Source organism: Phalacrocorax carbo, chromosome 1 (assembly GCF_963921805.1).
Source record: "Phalacrocorax carbo chromosome 1, bPhaCar2.1, whole genome shotgun sequence".
Taxonomy (NCBI): Eukaryota; Metazoa; Chordata; class Aves; order Suliformes; family Phalacrocoracidae; genus Phalacrocorax; species Phalacrocorax carbo.
Window position 1 is genome coordinate 4,134,512 of NC_087513.1, and position 23,301 is coordinate 4,157,812.

The 23,301-nt window shown below is 41.2% G+C and overlaps 1 protein-coding gene across 3 annotated transcripts in view; it reads right to left on the reverse strand.

Annotated features, from left to right (window-relative positions):
• The window catches only part of MKLN1 (muskelin 1), a 108,998-nt gene that overhangs the window by 33,615 nt on the left and 52,082 nt on the right, over positions 1-23,301 (reverse strand). For all 3 annotated transcript variants that reach the window (XM_064442469.1, XM_064442475.1, XM_064442483.1), the window contains 4 exons: positions 22,583-22,695; positions 7,044-7,256; positions 4,997-5,218; positions 2,840-2,969 (listed from right to left, as the gene is read on the reverse strand). In XM_064442469.1, coding sequence (XP_064298539.1) covers positions 2,840-2,969; positions 4,997-5,218; positions 7,044-7,256; positions 22,583-22,695 — 678 coding nt within the window. The remainder of the gene's footprint in view (positions 1-2,839; positions 2,970-4,996; positions 5,219-7,043; positions 7,257-22,582; positions 22,696-23,301) is intronic.

The following is a 23,301-nucleotide window of genomic DNA, read 5'->3' on the forward strand; positions in this document are numbered from 1 at the left end:
TCTTTTGTTGTTGTTGTTCTTTTTTAAAAAGTAATTAGAAGTATACAACTGCTCTAAAAGGGTATGTCCGTCAACATACACATTTCTGCCTCTCCTCCAACCACCAGCTCCATTCAACTGTACTACCCCTTCCTCAGATTTGTACCACTGCTGCCTTTCTTCAATCCAACTTGTTATCGCCGTCACATTCTCTTCTCCTCAGTCCCATTTTGTCCATTCTCCAGCTGAACTAACTGTTGGGAGCAAGGAATTTATCCAAAGATAACATCTTTGTTGTCCATCATCCACCCCTAATGGCCTACCTTCAGCGTAGTGCCCTCCTTTGGCAGCAAAGGGAAAGCACCAGGCTTTTTGATGCAGTGAGCTGGAGAAAGCAGCCACGTTCACTGGCCAGCGGCATTTGCCAGACCTGAAGAGCCGCAAGGCTTCCCCATGTTTAAAGCAGATGAAGTCAGGAGACATTTAGAGTGGGCAAAGCTGTGTGCAAACCCATCTTTTAGAAACTGTACCTTGATCAAGCCTGATCTTTTCCCAGGAGTGAAAAAAGGCACATCTAAACTTGCTACAGTTATTGTCCTTTACTCCAAATTGAGAAAATTTAAGTGATATTTATCACCCAATATTCTACCGAACACATCGCCTATGCAAGGAACTGGTTCCAGGATCAAAATCAAAAGCACAACTAAGAGCAAAGAAACACTAAACAGCATAAATATCTCATCCAGAAGACGAGAGCAGCAAAACGAACGTATTGTTACCACAGTTTTCTAGCACTGCAACAACTCCGTATTACTGATAAGCCTTAACTACCCGTTTTACGACTTCTTTAAAAATCTTCGCACTACTCTAACGGAAATTTTAAACAAATGCACAATTAAGTTCTTTTAGAAAGGGTAAAAATCAAAATAGCTCAACTAAGAATAGAACTGAATGCCACATGCGAGCCAGGAACAAAATGTAATCATGGGACTTTATAAGAACATTCAGGTCAGGCATCCTCAACTTGACTCATCACACTGAGCAGCCTAAAACTTCACAGCTACCAGGCAGGGAATCACTTTGTTCATACAGATCAAAATGGAGCATCGCTACCTAACAAGAATATGATAAAGACTTGCTTTTTTGGGTGGAGATAGTGCTGTCAGCATTTGCTGTCTGAAGGTAACAAGCATTTTGCTCTCTTCCTGTTAAAATGCAAATAATCCTAGCTTTTTCTTCCAAAAGCGAGGGAAATGTTCAAATCTGTTTACTTTCTACACACAGGAGAACAGTAAACTGAAAATCTACTCGTGAATTATTTCTAATGAGTCATTTTCTTACAAAGTCTACTATTCACCACTTCAGGGCCTGTGGGAAAGGGGAGGACGACTAAATATTGTAGTCTCATTTGCTTAACTGAACCTTGCAGTTAATGTATTCCCGAGAAGCAGACCTCAGTGTCTTTTCCAGCCATAATGCAAGCTCGGTATCTTTAAATCTGAAGTAAACACAGGTGTCAGCTTAAAGCCACACATTTTAAAGCTTCTGGCTACAAAGAAGTGTGGTTTTTTAAAAACCTCAAAACAGCAGAATGCTAGCAATTTCACGGGGGGAAAAAAAATCAATTCTTTAAAAGCTCTCAGGACAACCACCAGTGCATGAGTGTGTTTACAGCACCATCAGGCAACAACGCAGGCACCTTAATAGAGGAGACTGTCAACAATACAAGGTGATTCTTTCTTGGAAGCACTCAAGTAAATAAATTACTCTGGGGAATAAGAGCTGGGGTTCCCTTCTCCCTCGCTGGCGTAACTAAATTAATGAGCAAACAGTAACTCATAACCGTCAATAACTCACTTCCAAAGTTCAGCAAAATTACTTGCTAAAAATTAAGCCTGGTCAAAATAAGGAGGGCAGCCTAAATTCAAGATAAATTAGCTTACTGGGAGTTTGGTGACTGGAAGAAGAGAAAACAAGATCGGGACTACATACACACAATATGAGAAATATTCATAGCTTCTCTCCTATAGCAGTACACGCTGCAACACATCTCCACTTCTGAGCTGCATGCGGAAAGGCAGGGTATTTGCAACACAGGAAAATGATGTGCTTATACATGCAGAAGTCCTTTTTGGGAAAAAAGAACATTCTTATGTCATCTGAGGAGAAGAGGTATAAAATCAGGTCTTTATGGACGCGTTACAATGCCTTTTGGATGCTTTCAAAGGTTTCTGGTATACAGCCCTACGCCCAGAGTATATTGCTCCAGTGGTCTGAGCCGAACGGGACCGAGGCCTTGCTCCCTCCTCCTGCCTTTTTTTTCTGCCCTTCCCTGATAATTTACTACAAGAATAACAGGACAACAGGTCTCATCTTTCTGGTCAGGTCCTGCCAGGCAAACTAACCTCTGTCCCTCTACTCCAGTTCTGTCTCTGAGCATCTTACCTGTCTCCTTTCTGCATCTCAAACCAACAAAAAGTAGGAAATAAAACTAATTCTCCTTTCCTGGTTTAATGTACATTATTTTTTCGGCCTTTTGGTTTTTTTCTCTTTGCTGGAGTTTCAGAGGAGACATCTTTTAGGTCTTATTTTACTGATATATTTTTTTTTTTCTTTTGAAGGCCTATGTGGTTTCATGCATCAATTATTTGTATTGGGCTGAAGATGGTGAGCGTCGAATGACAGGAAGAACAGAGCTGGCATAAGTTTAACCTATATACTGTGGAGTTTACTTGGGTACGTAGGGCTAGTTGAGGATGCTAACCTGATACCACAGGACACTGAAGCTGGCCTGTCACCTACTTAATGTATTTCTCATTTGTACTAACAGGAAGAAATTAATATGTAGTTATACTCTTACCCATCCCTGAATCTTTCTTAGTGCCGTCTGATATGATATCCACATGATCACTGTCTACATCGTAACTGAAGAAGTCATTCAAATAAGTCTTCGATCTCTGGCCACCAAATACATATAAGCAGCGATTTTTCTAGAACAGAAAAAAACAAGTACGTCTTTATCAAACTCAAGAAAGTATGCTAGCCAACTGTGACCAGTAACAAAAACACGAATGAATTGAAGAATAATAGATATGTGTCTTCTAAATTTAAAAGCATGCCTTAACTATCAGGTCCACGAGTCTTTATTTGGTAAGTATCTTACCTTCATCTCTGCAAAGATTCACAGGGAACAATTATGCAGAACAACTTATTATTCTCAAACTCAATAAAAACTTGAGAATCCCTGACTGGATTCTTAATCTGCTTGATTCTTGCATTCATGATTTCTCAGTTTCAAGAGCCAAACCATTAAGGGCTCACAGCTTCACTACCCCGAGAAGCCTCCTACAAATGCAATTTTAAAGACTTTTTCATCATGTATATGAGACCACAAACCTGGATCCAACACAGAGTTTCAGCTTGAGTGTGACCAGGCAGATTTTACGTAGTTGACTACTGTAGCCTTGCCTGATCAAGCTATAGCTTCAGAACATTAAAACAGCAACTCATTTTTCAAGTTTAGTGTTAAAGAATCAACCGTCTCCACATCTAAAACCTATTAGATCATAACTTTGCTGTTTAAAAAAGAAAAAACAAAAAAAAACACAAAAAAATAGGAACAGAAGACAGACTGTAAGAGAAACCATCCAGGTACCAGCACATTACTAAACTCAGAACAGTCAAATGGCAAGCCACAAGCCAAGAATAACAAGTTTATTGCTTCTTTCAGGTTTGCCAAGTGGAAAGTCCGTAAGAGGCAGGTTATTTTTCTTTCAAATGGTTGAGAAAACAGCAGAGGGCCTAAACTTCTCTGACCTGTGCTTACAGAAACCTGTATTCTTACACTTACCACAGACACATACTTGAAAAATCCTCTGGTACCTGTGCAGAATATTCTGTGCAGCAAAATGTTTTTGACCAGATTTTAGAGAGCCATTCAAAACAAAAGTGAGTTTGCAAGTTTCCAGTCTGTACTGGTACTCTGGACTGCACTCCAAGAAGTACAGAAACACAGTATTCATTATAAAAAATTCTGATCTGTCATTTGAAAGGGAAAGAGAAACCAACTCAGTAAATTGTCCAAACTGGTCAGCTATCAACTGGTGGTATCAGTACACAGTTGAACGCCACAATATTAATTTTAATTCTCTTCCTCGCCAGCCCCAAGTCAGAGTTTAATGTCAGCAAAATTTTACAAACTCCACTTACCACCACTAAGAAGCTGCCGTGGACATTCAGCGCAGACCTGCCACTGCACCACACCTACTAATGTACGAGTTCCTACCTGATGCTAATCCCCTCTTCTCCTGTATTCCACTGAAAACACCTACGTGGAAAGCTAGTCCAGAGCATAACGACACCCTCCCTTTACCACCCTCACCCTGCAGTTCCCATGTTCTGCACTTAAGCAAACATGTGGTTGATGAGCACAACTGCAAAGGCAACGGAGGGTGGTTCATTTAATACCCAGTACTAAATAAAATGCTACACATCCCCATGCCCTCATCCCTCAGTCTCTGGATGAAGTGCCCAAAACACCATCTGTGCCCAACCATTAACAGCTGCTCCAGACAAGCAGCCGCTGGGTGCTCAGCACAGAGGAACAGGAGGCCTGTACATCTCAACACACCCCCAGGAAGCCCCCGCACTAGTCAAGTTTACCATTCCAGTAACCACATAGCGTATTTACTAGACCAGAAGCTTTTAAGATGCTCTACCAACCCTAAAAGAAAAAGCTCTGAGTCTGCTTACCATTATTCAATTAAAATCAACTATTTAAAATTCACCTTTTTACTTGTAATTTTATTCAGCTGAAGTCACGAAAGCTCCAAGACTTGAATTAATACCACCTGCACTTACCAAAGAAGCATCAGAATGTCAGTGAACATAAAATCAAGTGAGACAACATGCCGCTTGGGAGATTAAAGAGCTTCAAACTTGCAAGAAAAATCAAAATCAAAACCAGATGTTCTCCTTAAAGTCAGGCATCATGAATCAGTGCGGTGCAGATACTTACAGAATGGAACAACATACAGTGTCCTATTCGGGACTGGATATCCTCAGGTCCAGCGTTACAGGAATCCTCTCTCAAAAGTTTCCATGTCTGACACTGGCAGTCAAAAGCAAACAACCCACTGAACTGCGGTTCACTGGCTCTGCTGTCATCCACGCTGCCGTTGCAGGTCAGAATTCTGCCTCCAAAGGTATATATCATGTGTTTTTCAGAATCCATACACATCTGTATGAACGGGAGAACTAGTTTTAAGCCAATACATTAAGACTTGAACACACTAACATTTGAGATTAAACATCCCTCCCCTGCAAGCAATCCCTAGTAAGACGGTACTCTGCACATCTCCTTACTCTCTAATGAACAGAAACAAATACATGTGTCTTCATGGTCAACAGGTATTAATCTCAGAAAACAGCCCTTTATCTAAAATGCGAGTCTAATTTTAACTTGCTTATTTAATAAGGAAAAAAAAAGAGCCTACATGCACCCTCCATCACATAAAAAACCTTGCCTCTAGCTGCTGATTTTAGGGAAAAACATTTTAGAGTTTTTTCATCAGGATCCACAGGCAAATCTGTCAAAGTTAACAGAATATCACCTTTCACAATGGCTATGCAAGGGGAAAATCCAAGGTCTCTGCTAATTTACTGACCATCACTCAACGGATCCAAGACCAGTCTGTGATTTGTTACTCAGATTCCATCCCAAGCCTATATGCACTGTTAATCCCATTACTTCAACATAAAGTAGGGCCATAACCTGGCCGAGGATTTTTGACGAGGCTGTGGCAGAAGTATGTTTACCCCCAAAGCCTGAATTCAGGTTATGGCACAAGAGATGCATCGCAGCAGAAATCAGAACTCCCTGAACTCCAGGTGATGTTTTCAGACGCAGTCCAACGCAGAGGGTTACAAAACACTGGGGGGTGGGGGGGTGGGAAACCAAAAACACCCAACAGGCAAGATTACAGTAAGACAGAGATGCTGCTCGGCAAAGCCTACACAAAACACTTCTAGTGCAGCACGTTTTTGTGAAGGTTAAACAACAACAGCTCTCGCAGTAGGTACTATGGGAAAGAAAAGAAAGAGCTGCAGATTGATAAAGAATTCAGGGAGGACATTCTTTCCTAAGAGACAGCAGGGCCAACAAAGAAACTATTTCAGAAGCAGACAAACAAGGTACCCAGAGCAGCCCTGCCAGCTGAGAATTTACTTTTGCCGTTTTCCCAACACCTGGGAGACTGGTATTTGTTATTAATAGAGCAGAAAGACTGATTGGCTTTTGTTCTGCAGACAAGACATATCTTTAATTTTTGGTGTCAGCAGAAACACATATTGTGCTGGCAAACAACAACTGCAGTTACAAAATAGCTAGTACCAATAAAAGCAGTTCTTGGGCTGCTTTAAAAATTCGTACTGATGTGCTGTTTCTTGGCCACGCTTTATAAGAATCAATTAAGAACAAAATACCTTTTTTAAGTCCACCAAAGCCATTAAAAAACCCCACCATAAGTAAAAAAGTATTCCGTTTGAACACACGGAGAGGTGTGGCTTTTTAAAAGATTATGGGCCACTCCTCTAAGGTGTTTCCATCTCTACACAGCGAGAACATTCTACAAATTTTAAAAAGATAGCCAGTTTTGAAAGAATCCTAATCCTGTTGGCCTCATTTCAGCGGCTTGCTTAATAGTGTTCTTCTGAAGGTACCATACACAGCTTTGCAAGTTGTTCCCCAACGCTCTCTGAGCGGGCAGATCAACAAACCCAGCTCGACAAGACTGATTAAAAACAGATGAACTGTGCTTTGAGCTTTAATAAGATGTGTCTTAATAAAATGAATTAGTTTGCAAAGGGTTTTTTTATGATTCTTCTGACTCGAGTGGATTAGAATACCAGCAGTCGGTGGCATTAGAATTTAACTGGGCGCAGATCACAGCCCTCCTCACGGCTGCAGCACTGCCTGGTAAAACACTTGTACGTCGCAGGAGGCTACGATCAGAATTGATTAGTAAACACCGAGAACTTGCGCTAAGAGTATCAGCGTAGCTGACCTGATGATCGAACACCAGCTTTGGACCTCCATCCGCTGCAGTGTCTTCGCTTAGTAACATCCATGTGTTCGTGTCGATGTCATAGCGGTAGAAGTCACTTTTCAGAGATTTGCTGTTCCTCACGGAGGAATCCAGATAGCGTCCCAGCGTGTAGATCTGCCTTCGCTGAATGTCAATGCACATCTTGTGACAAGATCTGGCGCTAGGACCACTCTGATCAAAAAAATGACCACAAAAACAAAGAATAATACATGTAATATTGCTCCAGGTAGGTCACTGCACACTCACTAAAGACAAGTTACTACTATCAGCAGCTGGAAATCCTTTGAGAATTCGAGAAAACGGGCTTGCAATCAAATACAGGATTAATACAGAAATATCTATAACAGGGCATTCCAAAACTTCTTTGTCCTTTAAAAAGGAACCAGCAAAAAACTTTTTTTTTTTTTTTTAAACAAACTTATGGCTTGAAGCCTTTTGGTACGATTCCTTAGAAAACAGACTCTTTCCTCCAGAAGTGATTCTCAGAGGCATGTGAAAGCTACTTGATCTTTTAAAATAACAGAAGTTGATGCACATGAGAGGCAAATTAAGATGTCACAGCCTATAAATAACTACATAGGAAGAAGATTAAGAAGTGCTCTATTACAAGAGCCTCTGTTTTATTAATAGGCTGTTTTCTAACAGATCATAACCAGACACTCCCACCAGCAATCACAGCCCATAATGGGTCTTTGAAGGTAACAAAAGCACTCCCTTGTCCTTCACAGACAGATATGGCCATTCCAGCCTCCACCTACAAGAGAGTTTCCCACAGTAAGCAAAACTGCCGTGTTATGGTCTTAAAGAGAAACACAGAGGGCCCCTGTCAAATTATTACGTGCTTCTCCGTCCAGGAGTGCTCAACTAAAACCACAGAGCCATTTATTCAATTACGCTACTACAACGCTACACAGTACCGGGCAGCATCCGTTCTGCTTCCCCAGTCGGATTTTTGAAACCCTTAGTTTGCTCATCTTGAAACATGGGAGTGATATTCCTGTACTCCAAAATGCTAGAAATTAAGATGTGCAAAGCCTTATTTCCAAAAGATCAGACAAAAGAAAAAGAAAAAAAGCTGGCATCATGCTTGTAGATTAATTACATGGTTTATTTGGCCATAATTTGTATCATTTTGGCACTTCATAAATGAGGATGCCAGAACAAGGCTGGCTAACTCAGAGTCTGGAAGCCAACATGAAAACTGGTAAGATTTCAAGTGACAAAAAACAGTAAGACATACAGACGACTGAAACATGAAAGACTAAAACAAGCTATTCAAATCTATTGAAAAATAAAATTATGCAATTAGACAAAGATGTAACATAAATCACCGTTAGAAGGGTATGGCATGAGTACTTTTCTTTCAACAAATAACCAGCACAATATTTGCTCCATGTGCTTTACAGAAAATCGAATCTTTGTAATTGTACCATTTCACATAAAAAAATTATACTGAAATTACTGAAACTTAATACACACCGATGGAATACATTTCACTAAGATGGATGACATACAGAAGGAAACATTACATTTTTGCAGTCAAAACTTTACTACTCACGTTCTAGAATCCAATTTATTGATTAAAGAACAGTTACAGGAAACTGTTTACAGTAACTCAGACAACAATCTGAAGAGGTGGACTGAACTGTTCACATTTTGTAAATATGAAGCATTATGTCAGCAGTGATTACAGCTTTGAGGATTAGTTACTTCATGGTAATTAAGATAATTTTCTTTTTGGAAAAAAAATACTGATGGAAGCAAACATTAGCATAAAATCCTGAAATGTAGCAAAAGTTCATTCATTGCCTTTGGTCACATGGAAGAAGCTGACAGAGAAGGTGACAACATAATCTTGTTCCTAGAAAACACAAATCAGTATCTTCCAAAGGACCCTGCTCCAAACACAACAGGTAGTTTCTTTCCATGGAAAGTACTGATAGGAGTATTCGCAAAGGTTGCCCCCGATTCATACATAATCCCAGCAGACAAAAGTCGGTCTCTAGTTATGCAGCTGGGACCCTTAAGGATATGCCGCTCTTCCCCTGCCAAAGAGCACACGCTTGCCTTGGCACTGCTGTCATTTAGACGAAACGTTAAGACCTACCTGTGCTTCCTGACTCTCTCCTCTTTGTCAGGTCACTGCAGTTTTTTAATTGAACCTGCAGATTTAAGTATCTTCCCCCCTCTCCCTCACCTCTATACGCTCTATGGGTTAAAGTAAATTTGCTCAAATAATGTCTTTGGCACTTTCAAGAATAAATCTCCAATTTAGCAATTTCCAGACTTGCCTTGAAGAGCTGCACTGCCAACTGAAATTTGTCTGAGTACACACACGAGGCTGAGACACTCAGCACCTACAATACCAGTTTCAAGCCATCGGGACCAACAGCACAGATACTACACCGGCTAAGTATAACGGCATACAAGTTTCAAACCCTAAGTCTATGTTAAAATGAGAAAATAATTCAGGGAAAATATCTTCTTTCTTGAATTATACTGGTCATGTCTCACACAGTAATATCTGCCTTTTTAAAGAGCTACTAAAGGTGTTAAATTTTGAGCATTTCTTCTCTACAGACCACAAGGACTAACTTCTTCACCTCAGGTTCACTGAAGAACTTGAACTTCACCAGTCTGCAGAACCTGCCATAGCACAGACTCTCTCTTTTAATAAAGAAAACTTCACTCAATTCATAAGCTTTTCTCAAAGAAAACTGGAGTTATTCCTGCTTATAGTTACAAGGTCACATGGAACCTGCCAAAAGTTTCCAATTTAGTCTACATGTTTACCAGCGTGGGTAAATCACTCCATTAAACACACTGCTTTGACATTTGAGGCAGAAGAGAGGAAAGGCCTAAATTTGTGTTCACTTGAGAGCTACTCAGTTTGACTACGGAAGTCCTTGTAGTACGTATATACTTCAAAGGGGGATGCAAAGCCCATTTACAAAGACAGATACGGGCAGCCACTGAAAATGAATAAAACACTTCAAGGCACATGTGGTCAAGTGAATCAAGAGCCCGTGGGCGGTTGTGAATGTTCATCCAAAGACGCGTACTTCATGCGGTTACAATAGCAAGCCTGTTGTTCAGACAAAGAACACAATGCCACAACTTGTCATGGAGAAAGTGACCCACCGAATTCGAACTGGAAAGACTTTGTTGATTCCAGAAACGTTCAAAGAACTTGACCTCTTATAAGCAATAAGTGAGAAAAATTGACCAAAACAGACATGACTTCCTACAGTTAAAGAGATCAAGTATGGTTAGAGAGCAGGAGAACAACCTTTTGTCCCCTCCTGCCAGGTTCGAGGCTGACGATCCATGAGGCAACACCCCACGGTGAGTGGATCTCACTAGAGATCTCTATACACTTACTCAAATAGGGCCTTATCACCAAAGACAGACTGCAGACACACAAAAAGTATCTATTGTACTTGCTACTCCTCTAAACATACTAACCGCCGTTCCCAAACATATCTGCAGCTAATAAAGACGGTTTCACCTGGACACTGGTCACCACAAAAGAATAAACAAGCCCAACTCCTCTTGAGCAGAGCAGAGAGCAAATAAGATTTGACCAGCTTGCATTCATCTTCTCCTGCGGTTATCTGAAGTCCTAACAAATCAATGCAAGACACTTCATTAACTACTTGTTCTTTAGATCTAGTTTCATCGAGCTGTCTTCAGAGTCAATAGCATGTGGGATCTACATTTTTGCAGATGAAGCTTCAGGAACCAATTGACTGATTCAATAGAGGTGTTAGTTCCTAAATAGAGCACATCTTAGTTAAACCAGACTCTAGTAAGCCACATCCAGCAACAGCACCCAAACGATCTGAACAAATGCTGGCTTTGGGGACTCTTTCCAATTCTCGTCAGGAAGCTCCTGGCACGCACACTGCAGAAACCACACGTGAAAGAAGCTTGTGACCGCGGTTAAGTTCTTATTCAGATGGCAAGCAATGTGTTACGCTGCTTTGGCCAGTCCTTCCACTTATGCCAAAGCTGCGGTGGCAATAGTAAAGCATTAGCATATCACATTTCTAACCTACGGGACACCAAACAATACCAAAGATTACTAAGCATGGGCACTGTTCGGTTTCTGTGGAACTCAATAAGTGCCCACACGGAGCTCAGACTAACCTGAACAAAATGGCTCTCTGCCACCCAGCACCAGCGTACAATTAGCACAGCATAATAATGGCTAAGACAGATTAAACGGTATGTGCCATGGCCTCGTTTTAAAGTGATACAAAATATCAAGCTTCTACGCCCTACTCTAATATCCTTCCTCAAACAGGTTGGTCTCGATGCAACGCCTCCGGTCTCTAAAATACAGATAAATGCCCCGATGAGGGTGGGACAGTAGGGAAAGGAAGAGAGTACGTAAAGCCAGGAGTACCTAAGACAGGCTTTCAGTCCTTTAAGCACCCAGAAGCGACCAAAGCCAAATAGGATTTTTTTTGTTTCGTCAGTGCTACACGAAATTCATTTGTGCAATGCCAAGCGAATACACAGTATACTTTATGAAAAGCCTTCTCAACATGCTAAGCCACTTTATAAAATCTAATTAGAGCTTTCTTCATTTAACTTGCAAATGCTGAAAGCAATTATCCCACTTAAGGACTAACTTACAAAACGTTTTCAAAAAGCAACACAACAGCACCAAGAGACAACACTGCCTCCTTAGAATAATTGATTTGTTCCTATACAGGAGGGAAAGGATTGGGACTCAACTCCTTAGGGTAGGGTCTGCTCAAATGACTATTTATGCCAGAATCAGCATGCATCATCTTAGCAACAGCATCCTGGCATGTTCCGCTAAGGCATAAACATGATAGCTTTCATTTTTTGTTTTGTTTTTAAATAAATGTCCTAGGAACTCCCTTTAATGTGAACAGGACTGCAGGAAGCTGGTTCCACTCCCCATCCCACCCCCCACCCCAAACAAAAACTGGGGGAGCCTGGCTTCTTTTGGTTATCATAACCTTTTGCAAATAAAGGGGTCTCAGTTGCAAGAAAATCTGTTTTATTTAGACTGATCCAGATGAAAAACCTCAGGAGCAAGTCTGGACCCTGTTCAAGAGTCAGGGAAATAAAAACAAAAGAACAGCTGACTAATTCTCCCTTCTTGGTGCTGTAAAAGACTGAATGGAATGCGAACACTGCCTCCAGTATAAAGTTCAAAAATAAGCGTCATGAGGTAAATGCTCTTGTCCTAAAGCAAACTAGGACGAGGACATAAAAAGACACAAACAACCTACTTTGTTTCCAGTTCTGAGAGCAGGCTGTCATGCAACAAATAGTCCCTCCTGCCTACACACAACTGCAGAGATTAATTGCTCTCATTTCCCAGTTTCAGAGTATAATTCATTTCCTCCTCCACCCCGCCCCTCCCCAAAAAAGCGAAAGTTCTCCACGATCTTGAAAATGAAAGGAAATGCATATTATTCTTGGCGTTCATTCAAGTCTATACGCTTTTTAAGTTAGTGCTTTATCAATGCCAGTCTTCAGCTAGTGCGTACTCCCAAAATGTTTAATCTAAACCGTAGCTCAGAACAATTTGCTTAGATGAGTACTAAATTCAGCAAGAGAAAGAACTACTGCCACGCACAAACTAAAACGCTTTCATCCCGTACAAGTTGCTCACAGAAGGCATTTTAAGTTTCTCATAACCTAGGGGTGCCAGAAACCTAACAAAGGAATCGAATCCATGGGTTTTTACGGTAGCGTAGAGCATTTGTACTGCCCGTCAGCCCAAAACCCAACCCTCATTTTGAGCGGAGGCTGATGCATTGCTTCTAACGCCCCTGCAATCACCGGCCACGTGCCAGGAGCGCCAAGTCACGAGAGGGAGCGGGGTCTTGCACGTTCGGTCACACAATAGGAGCATCATGACAGTGCTGGCGGCTGGAGCAGCCCAGCACAGGCACACGGCTCGGGGTGTGCCCCCTCTATAAGGGTTTCTTAAGCATGAAAGACCCTCCCATAAATAGCATACCCCAGCTACTCTTTCCTACCCCGTGTGATGGCAGAAATCAGCGCTACACATGTCATTTGATGTCCAAGACCTGACAGATCTAGCACTGGACTTAAAAACCTTTGAATGTCACACAGGGTAGACACAGCAAAGGAGTGAACTGGGATCTCAAATGTTTCTAGGAGCACAAGACGGGAGCCTAGCTCCAAAAAAAACATATTCTGGATGCTAAATGCACACTCCAGTCATCCAATTCCTCTGCAAGTTGGCCTTAAGTAAAAGCTTAAAGCAGCATATGAAGCTAACAGTTACTCCAGGTCAGCCGCCACACGTTTCCACTCTAAGATATTCTTGCCACTATTTATGGAAGACAACAGATATTCCAGCTTCCTTTTACAGCTGCTGTACCAGCTATAAAGAATATTCTTTAAGAGTATGCAAGTTAAATATGTTCTGCCAATAAATGTTTTGGGAAGCCTATAAAACAGATCAGAACCTGGCTAAGAACCATGATGCTTAAAACTCTCCAGGACCGGAGCTGGAAAGCGGAAAAAAGCCTGAGTGTTTTTTCCACACAAAACCGCTAAATGTCTTATGACAAATATAAGGTTGGGGTATCAAAATGTTTCCAAAAAGTATTTGCAAATAATTAACTATTAATGAGTCTAGCCACAGCTAAGATGGGAAGATGTCCTTTGGTCAGGCAGTTGACACAGTGTTTGAGCTATACCTAATCTGCTTACAAGTACCCTCCTGTAGCAATGCAACTAAATAGATTTAGTTGCTAAGTCCTTTCTGGGCATCTGACTCAGACATGATGGAGCAGATTAAAGTCAGAGGCAGCTTTTACCACACAGGTTTGATTCATCATCTTAAGGTGAGGAAAAAAAGAAAAAAAATTAAGCTTTTTTTTCTTCCTCAAAGCAAGCACACATTTGGGATAGTCCTAATTTCTCACTGTTGATAATTCACGGCCTCAAACTGAGCCTTCCACAAAGAGACTTTCCCCGCTTAGACTAGAAGTAACAAAATTAATGGCCCAGCGTTTTATTTTTGAAAGGTGGTTCAATGAGCTTGTAGATCAAATGATTAAGCTCAGAGATGATACGACACGATCCTTATGACAGCAGCGGACTGGATTTGATGACCCATGAGGGTCCATCCCCTCCAGTCCTACATAAGACTTTACTCAGACTGTTTGCCCCATCCTTACGGGATCAGCACGAGTTCATCACAGCACAGATGAGCACGGACTCGGTGCAGCACACAAACACTGCTATGAAAACCAACAGTTGCTTAAATGTTCTATTCCCATGAGATTACCTGTTAAAAATTAGTCTCCCAGCAGGCCTGCTTGCAGAAACAGCTAATTACAGAGTATTTTCATGAAGGAACGAACTAGCACATGATCTATTGGCTTGTGATGAACCCTGATTCACGCACCTCTAAAGAAATAAAGTGTGCCCTAAGAATTGACTCATGAACTTTCCAAAGCACCAATATTCTGCTTTTGACAGCTGTGTTGCATGAGTTTAGTGCAGAAACAACTTTGGCAGCCGATGCCTGTGTTACTGCCAGCGCAGGGAGCCACATTCCTGGGTCATTTCTGAGCTATGTGCTCTCACACCAAGGTATCATCGAGGCCTTCCAGCAACGTGTAACACCGTGGATCTCGTGCTGCAGTAAACTAAGGCACCCTATGATCAAGAGAATTTCTAGGCAAGCAAGTGGAATAGTGGAAAGGGGAAAAATCTCAAAGCTTCAAGCATGCAAACAGCGTGAAAGAATTCCTCCATTTATGTGAAGCAGGTTGCAGGAATGAGTATGAACGTCTTGTCTAGGCTTTAGTTTACAGTCAGAAGTAAGTCAACCAGCCTACATGATTCAGCTTACAAATGCAAACAAGAGAAGCACTGAAGTAATACCCTAGATTTACCCTAATATACCCAAGACAATCTTGAAGCAAAAGGACATCAGCACTGCTTTATTTCTAACAAAAGACACGATTTACCTGCAAACCGAGCGCTATTTGCACTGCTGAAACTCATTAAAATTTCAGCTACAATTTTATTCAAGTAAATTGTTGCTTTGGTGCACATCAACTGCTCAGCTTTGCTTTCAGTAACGCTGATGAAATATAACAGACAACCCACCACAGAACCAGAGCTTTCACCGGCTCCGAGATGGGCCCTGAGGACAACATCCCTCGTGTGCCGAATTTAACTAACCCCATTAACAATTGCAGGATGTCGAATGAGGTCATTTTTTGCATGCATCGTAAGTTCATGCTGTCCTCTCATTACCAGTAACAATGGCTAGCGAAGGTCCAGCCAAGAGAGATATTTTCCATCGATGCAAACTATTCGGCTTTGCTACCAGCCACACTTGCAGACCAACAGGCTAGTAGGCTGAAAAAAATTCAACTAGTCATTTATGAACTGTTTAGCCACAAAGATGAGGATTGGTTTGGTTGGGTGTTTTGATTTTTATTAATTAATTGTCCTTGAAAAGCTGATGATAGATAAACATGAAATTGTAAGTCTAAATACTTTGACAGCCACAGGCTCTCAGACTTTTCTGGGAAAGCAAGGCAGTCTTAAACAGATGACAAAGGAGTTGTTTGTACGTGCTAAACCTAGTTGTTTGGAGGTGCTAAGAAGTCATAAAAGTGGCTGTATAATTTTTCTCCTCAGGCTAACCCATGGCTATGAGATTGCCATCTCTGGGATATGGATACTAAGTACTGTTTAATGCAGGCTTCCTCTGTTAGCTATTATAGCAACTTGGCAAAAGAAAAAAAAAATATATATGAGAACAGAATATTTTTGGTATTGGAAAAAAAAGGAACTGTGGAGACTGCCATGCCTTCCTTTGAACTAACTGACAGATGAGGAAAGATGTAGCTTCCGAATTTTTTGGTTTTATCACCTTTCAGCTATTCTCAGAACATAATTTAGTTATCCAGCGGCAGGAACCGCAGCAATTACCACGGGAGGCACAGCACACAGCTAGTCTCTGCTGTGTCATAGTTTCAGAAACAAGGCATCTTCAGTTTTGCACTAACCTACACAGAGGGAAAATCAGCCAAGAAACAGTGCAAGTATTTTCACTGGAAGTCTGTGAAGCACATGCTAAACCATTCTCTTCCATATATGAAGAAGAGTGAGCATAACACATGGCAGCAAGCACGTATGGAGGAGCTTTTAAAGACAGCACTGAAAACAAAGGTTGCATGGGGCAGTGCAAGGAACAGCACCCAGCCAGGTTCCTGAACCCCAATATCAACAGTATCTCCATCACATACATGCCCCGGAAAAATCATGCATTAAGTCCTGTTAAACATGCTAAGCTCTTTCAGGTCTGAGAACTCAACGTATCAATGCACTGTCCGTCTGCCAGTACATGCCCCCGAGGCGGTCCAGAAAGCTTAAGTCCTAATTACCTCCAAAACCCGGTAGCAGAAATACATTAGCAGCAAGGTCCACAAAAACTTACTGCATTTTCAAGCACATAATTATCCAGACAATTTAGCTAAGGATTTGTCTATGATACTACTTGAGAATGCTTCCCCTATGTTACCATATTGGGATAACTGATATTTCTTTAGGGATTTCTGTATTTGTACAGCTTGAGGAGTGTTAATATAACGGAAGTCTTTCACAGTCTAACTGAAATGAGAGACTACTCCCAAGGCAAAGCTGGCTGGTGCATGAAGCTACTTTCACCTTGCTGGCCTTCCTCCCACCTTCTACCCCCACATACTCTGTTTCTTTAAAATTCTTTTTTCCCCCTGTCCGTTCAGTGTCAAATGCAGGGTTCCAGGGATTCCAGCTAGCTCTTGTCTTACAGATGTGTATTTCTGTGCCTTTAAAACCCAAAAGGATATAAATCCACATTCCTTACACCAATACCCATCGCTTCACTAAATCTTTACCAGAAAATTCTGTAATACTTTAAGCAGTTGAATAATGTGTCACCTTCCCTAAGATGCCTTCACAGCCACCCTAGCGTGTCTCTGCCTACTGCCTCATCTGCAGTTTACAGGGAACTGGATGATGCAGTAACTTCCTAATAAAGTCATGTAAGTAAAATAAAGCTGCATTCCAGATCAGAGACCAGAGCAGTAAACTCATCATAACCTAGAGTCAGTGATTTTTATCAGCACATAATCGCCACAAATCAAGTATGCATCATGCATTACTTCAAGGTGTAAGAGCAGTTTACAAGCTGCACCCCTTGCAACTGAAGGCTTTCCAATGGTTTGGAAATCCACAGACAATGTAAAGACTGGCACACACAAGCTCAGGACTGCCAAAGTTTCAGAACACCGTACGTAATGTGTTTACTGAAGTACTCCCTTCCCTGTGAGACTGACTTTAATATCAGTGTGTGGAGGAAAGGGACCTCCACGCACTGAAACGTCTGACGTTAGGAATAACCAAAGTTTGGCTGGTTTTCTGCAATTTTTGCATGCTGGAAGCGAGAACTACAGGCACCTAGTGATGGAACTGAATAACTTAAGACTGAGAGCTGTTTTAAACTATGGATGATCTTTTCTTTAAAAATGTCAAAGTTAAAGACAAATAAACAAGGGTTGAGAAGACAGAGCTCCTTAGGCACACAAGGTAGCAGAAGCAACTAAGTTACCTTGACAGGCTGAAAACCTTTTAAAAAGTTTATTTAAAAAAACCAACCAAAGAAAAAAACCCCGGAGGTACTCCTCCCTCAACAGGGTCTTTTGTTTTAGGCTGCCTCTGTAGAAATCACCAGAGAAGTCAAGTCAGGCACATCTGAAAGTCTCTCTCTAAAATTTTGGAGAAAGAATAGTGCCTAGAACATTTTAAAACCATCATGCCACTAAGCAGGGAAGAAAATAAAACATTAGTATGCGATATTTAGGATCAGCCTAGAATACTTTTCATTTGGTTTACTTCAGCATCTGCCTTCTTTGTCCCTACTTTTGCAGGCATTTACACTATTTAGGAAGTTGGCTCCGAGGCATATCTGCAGTATCCAAGTTTCTATTGCAGGCTTTTGGGGACAGCTGCTTTCTCCCTATGTGCTTTTGTGGCACCAGGAATCTCGTACAACTGAGCATCTGTACAACTGGAACTGCTCAGAAGTAGGACATGGCAGACTCAGTATATTAGATCTCAAGTCCATAAACACAGTATTTGAAACAAAAAAACCCTCAAGTTACTTCAAGCATCTTCCAAACTACATCACCGTCTGTCGTAAGCAGTCAATATTTGAGAGTAGTTCAGTTTCTACTTAAATCAGGAGAGGGTAAAAGCTTTACACTGATAAGCTTATATATTTCTGCATCACACACCCAAAAAAGCAGTCATAGGTGTCACAAGCTCTTACAAACACATAAAATGCCTGTGTGGTAATATGACATTGGAAGCTTTGGGTAAATTCATCCATGTCAACAAACATAAAGGAACGCATGCAGACACCATAGAAAATTTAACTGGAAATACAATAGCAGATGACATTCAACCTGGCTCTCGCTATTATGAGCTCTTTCTACGCTTGTCAGCTTTTGCTTTCAGTAACCTGGAAAAGCACTTGGTGTTAGCAGTAAACTGTCACCTTACAACACACCGATTTTCTAGTTCATTTTGAGCCTCCTGAACAGTAGGCGCTTGTTGGCCCACACTTCCCTTCATTGTGAGAAATGATTGATCCTCTCAACCAGTTCGGCCACAACAAGACCTTCACTGATACCTTTGGCAAGAAACACTTCAGAATTTTGAGGAACACAGTGTCACCTAAACCTAACCCATTGACACAACTTCCACATCCTTCACAGAGCTAATTTGTGAGCAGAATTTTCCTCTAAAAAAGCCAGAATGGGGATGAGTCAACGTACTATATTTACAAATATGCACTACAGAAGCTACCAATTCACGCAGTAACGCTCTGTTCAAAGGGAAGTCCTGTATCTCTTCTCATGTCTCCACAAAATACTGAAACGAAGTACAGGAACACTAGTGACGTACAAAATATGCCGACTATCACAGTTCTTTATCCTCACTTATCAAATCTCCAGAGGCATCAACATCCTTCAGCATCTTCAGCCTATTTTAAAATCCACATAACTATCAATGTACACCAAGCAAAGACTTTCCTACAGTTCACTTGAACTGTCCTCTTGTACTGAATTTCACCAAATTAGCCTTCAAAGGAAAAAGTTGCCGCTTGGAAACTAGAAGTATTAGACACCAAAACACACACGTTAAGTTTCTCTATTAATTGACACTGGCCTAGGATCAAAATGCCCAAGGAATGACAAGGGTTGTATTTTCAAACTATTTATTCCCAAACCCTGAGAAGGTCTACTGACCTACAACCACTAATAAAGCCTGCAGATGACAGCATTTGTCAGAACAATCTACTTAGGTTCAGGCTAAAAAACCCCTAGAAGCTCACAGAGCTGTTGCGTACTCAAGGGTTCCACAGAAAGGACAGAAGGACAGAAGTTGTGGGTACAGTTGAGAGGTCATGAGCTGCTCTGTGGTGCATCTCCTTGGAAGGATGCGGGCTTGGAGGACGATTCAGCAAGGACTGCAGAGCCTTGCCGGATCCATACACTGAAGGGATGCTGGGGAAGTTCTAATTCAGGTCTGTTTGTCCATCAGCAGCTGTGACGCATACACTGGAGGTGCAGCCCAATACTGCAAGCAGGTCCTCTAGACCCGCTTTTTAAGACTCTAAGTGACCAGCTACTCCAGCAGTGCTCTGAGCATTTTTTTTCCCCAATATAAAAACAGCCATGGAAAATAGCTTTGGTGGTTTAACTTAAAAATCACAAACACAACTTCAGGTGACAAAGAGACATTTCTCCAGTTCACTGGCAAGCTTTGAAAAACAGCAGTTTTCTAAAAAGGTCACACAACCTTTCATAACGCATTGCAACAGAAGCTACCAGCACCTTCATTCCAAAAGCATTCCTGCGTGTTACCCCTGCAATAACACTGGATAAGGTGCAGCTTCTCACATATTCTGCTCTTGTCCAAGCTTAATTATTGAGTGGCTAATTTAACCACTGTCACTGATTACTTAGAACAAAAGAGCTAGAAGCAGAACAAGCATAATACAGCACAAAACCAAGACTTAGTTCTGCTGGAATCTACTCTGAATATTTTTTAAAATTCCATGTCAAGAGACATTTCCTTTTAGCAAATTGTTTGTGAACTGCCGACGTCCCTATTAGAGAAACATCTGGAGCCTTTGTTTTTTAATTTACTTCTCAACATAGAGATTGACCTTTTCATTTCTAAATCAGGTTTTATCCAGATCTCTTGGGGGGTGGGAGGGGGGCGGAAACTACCGCTGGTTTGCCAGTAGAGCTGCCACCAGTTCGCTGTACCTCAGTAAGTCACCAAAACCCTGGACTATGCCTTGGCAGGCCTTCTTCTGAACTCCACTGCAGACTATATCCACACACAGAGTCCTTCTAGAACTCCACTTGTAATGCCACACGCATTTCTTCACGCTCTTCTCTGTTAAGTACACCTCTTCTTCAACATTCCCCATATGTCCAACTCATTCTCCTTTTTTTTAATTTAAATTCCCTTATCTCTCTTCCTCTCAGCCCAAAACTCTTCCCATCTTCCATTTGGATTTCCTCACCTTCCACTGCACCCTGTATATTTTTCCCTCTCCAAAATCCCTTTATAGCCACTTTATTCTATCAACTCATCTCTTCTATTGTCTCTCCTACATCCTTTGTGTATCCCTTCTTTCTCCCATCCCAGCGTTACCCTGCTAGCGTCAGGCACAAGGAACTTGAAAACATACGTTGCTCCTGGCACTGCTGATGCCTTGCATCCCAGCCAGGCCTCCCAAGCTCTACAGAAGCTCAGCTGGATAAGGCAGGATCCCAGCAAGAAAGGAAACTAATCCCTTAAACACCAGAATCACCCACACTGGTTTGTGCAGGAAGAAACACGGCAAGTCCTTTATGACAGCAAGGCCCTATTTCACTGCATCTTGCACTAGACCAACATACACACTAAGTGGCTACAAAGCAAGAAGAGAAGTGAAATAGGAGTATTAGAATTGTTGTGCCTTCTTTGCTATTGATGTTCTTCACCTTCCCAACCTCCTTATGAAGGGAGAAAAAGGAAAGGAAGGTCTAGCCGTTTACCACATAGTCGATAGAAGAGATGAGTCCCAATTTCCCCATGGTTTTGTCTCACACACTCCTTATCTTTAAGGAGGTTACCCATTAGTTAAACAATGGGAAAAATAGTGAAACCCATGGTTCAAACAGAAGCAACACAAGCCCAGACTGCAGGACTGGACCCTGGAAGACTAAATCCAGCTTCAGCATCATCTCAGTAAACATACAAGTAGCCATGAGCAACAATGAAAGGACTAAGAATAAAAGAACCTACTTACAAGGACATAAAATAAAAGGACGATTTTAACTTTATACAGCTCTATTATGAGAGAAACTTCAGTATCACTGCCAGTTTTGTTACTGCACATTTTGTAAAGGATGTTAGAAACAGTAACTGCATGACAGGCAGAGATTTGAAAGTTATGGGAAGTGCCTTACTGTGAGGGTTTTTTTCAGCTCAGGCTATTTGTCCTACTTGATTACAACCTCTGAACACCTTTGCCAGGAAAAAAGTGGCAATATTAAGGTGTTATTTAATCTGGTACGGAAGCTCACAAAATAAGCTATGACAAGAAACTGGAAAAATACAAATTGGAAATAAGATGTTCTTGCATATTTCTTTCCCCCAAATAGTTGACGAAATCAATCCTAAATTTATCAAAAAGTGGTGGAATCTCAAACTTTTCATTTCTTCAAGAGGCTGCATGAGTTTCCTGTAGTTATGCTCTGACAAACAAGTAACAAACTCAACACACAACAACGACATGGAACTTCAATGTTTCACAGTATACAGTAAAATGAATTACACAAGCCAAACTTTTTGGACTTTTTTTGTTGCCGTCTATAACCCCCAAGCTACATTCATTTCAGAGGTTTCATACCTCAAATACTGAGCAAAACAGGCCAAGGAAAACGGCTTATACGAATACCACGAAAGCTCTTGGGACTGTGTGGCCTCTGGCAGTTACCCCTGTCCTCTAGATTTCCATCTGTTGCCCATTTCTAGTCATTTTTAACAGAAGCTAAAAAAAAAATAATTTGTTTCTGAACTTCAACACCAGCATCAGATCTGAAACGTTCATTAGTAAGTCCGGTTGTTTAGTCCTATCTAATTATTTAACTTATGTTCTATTCTCTAAACTACCTTTGGCTGCTCTTGAGAAAGAAACCTTTCCCCTCCAATCATCTTAACACTTCAAATTCCCCATTCATCTCACATTTTCCCCAATGTGAGCATTTCAGAAGTCTTCAGAACTTGAAGGTCTGAATTTTGTGGCTCTCACTGCACACTATACATCAATACAATCACTTCAGAAGCACGGCATTTCTCTGTGCAACAGTTCATATATTATTAAAAACACGGACGTTTGCAGAACTCACCTCTTTCTCGGTATCCCTGGATATACAGGTCCACTGGTTTTCCTTCACGCTGTATGCCCAGAAGTCAGCCAGATCCTGAGTTCCATCCCAGCCACCAAACAAATAAACAGTTTCTATTTAAAAAAAAGGGAAGGACATGTTAATTTTACTTTAGAAAGAGAATGCCTGTAAACAGGCTAATACCTACAGAACACCTGTGACAAATAGGTTATCAGAAGAGAAACTGAAACCGATTCTTACTTAAAGCACCGCTCCTCTTTGAAGGGAACCAGTCAACAAGACAAAGAAACGTGGTTTGGTTTAGTAATGGAAGCTTTTAGGATTGACAGCCAGCCAATTCTCAAAAAGTCATTTCCAATTTCTACATTTACAGAAGAGGCAATCAAATCCACAGCCTTCCGATTAAAATTCGAGACAGACAAATGAATAATATTTCACATTTCGGATACTGTGCATGTCAGTCTATCAATGACATCTCGCTCGGTACCCCATTTGGTGCAAGATCCACAGATTAGAAAGACGCCTGAGATAGCAGCAGCAAAGCTTTGCTGTTTAGTCCATCCTTTACATAGGAAAAGTTACTTCAATGATGAAATCCTCTTCAAGGGAAATGCCTTGCATAAAGTAACTTACCTGATGCTGCAAAAGCAAGTCAGTAGAAGAGTTACCGATTTAAGTAAGTGTTTTGGGCCCATCTTTAGGGCCTGTTACCTTAAAGC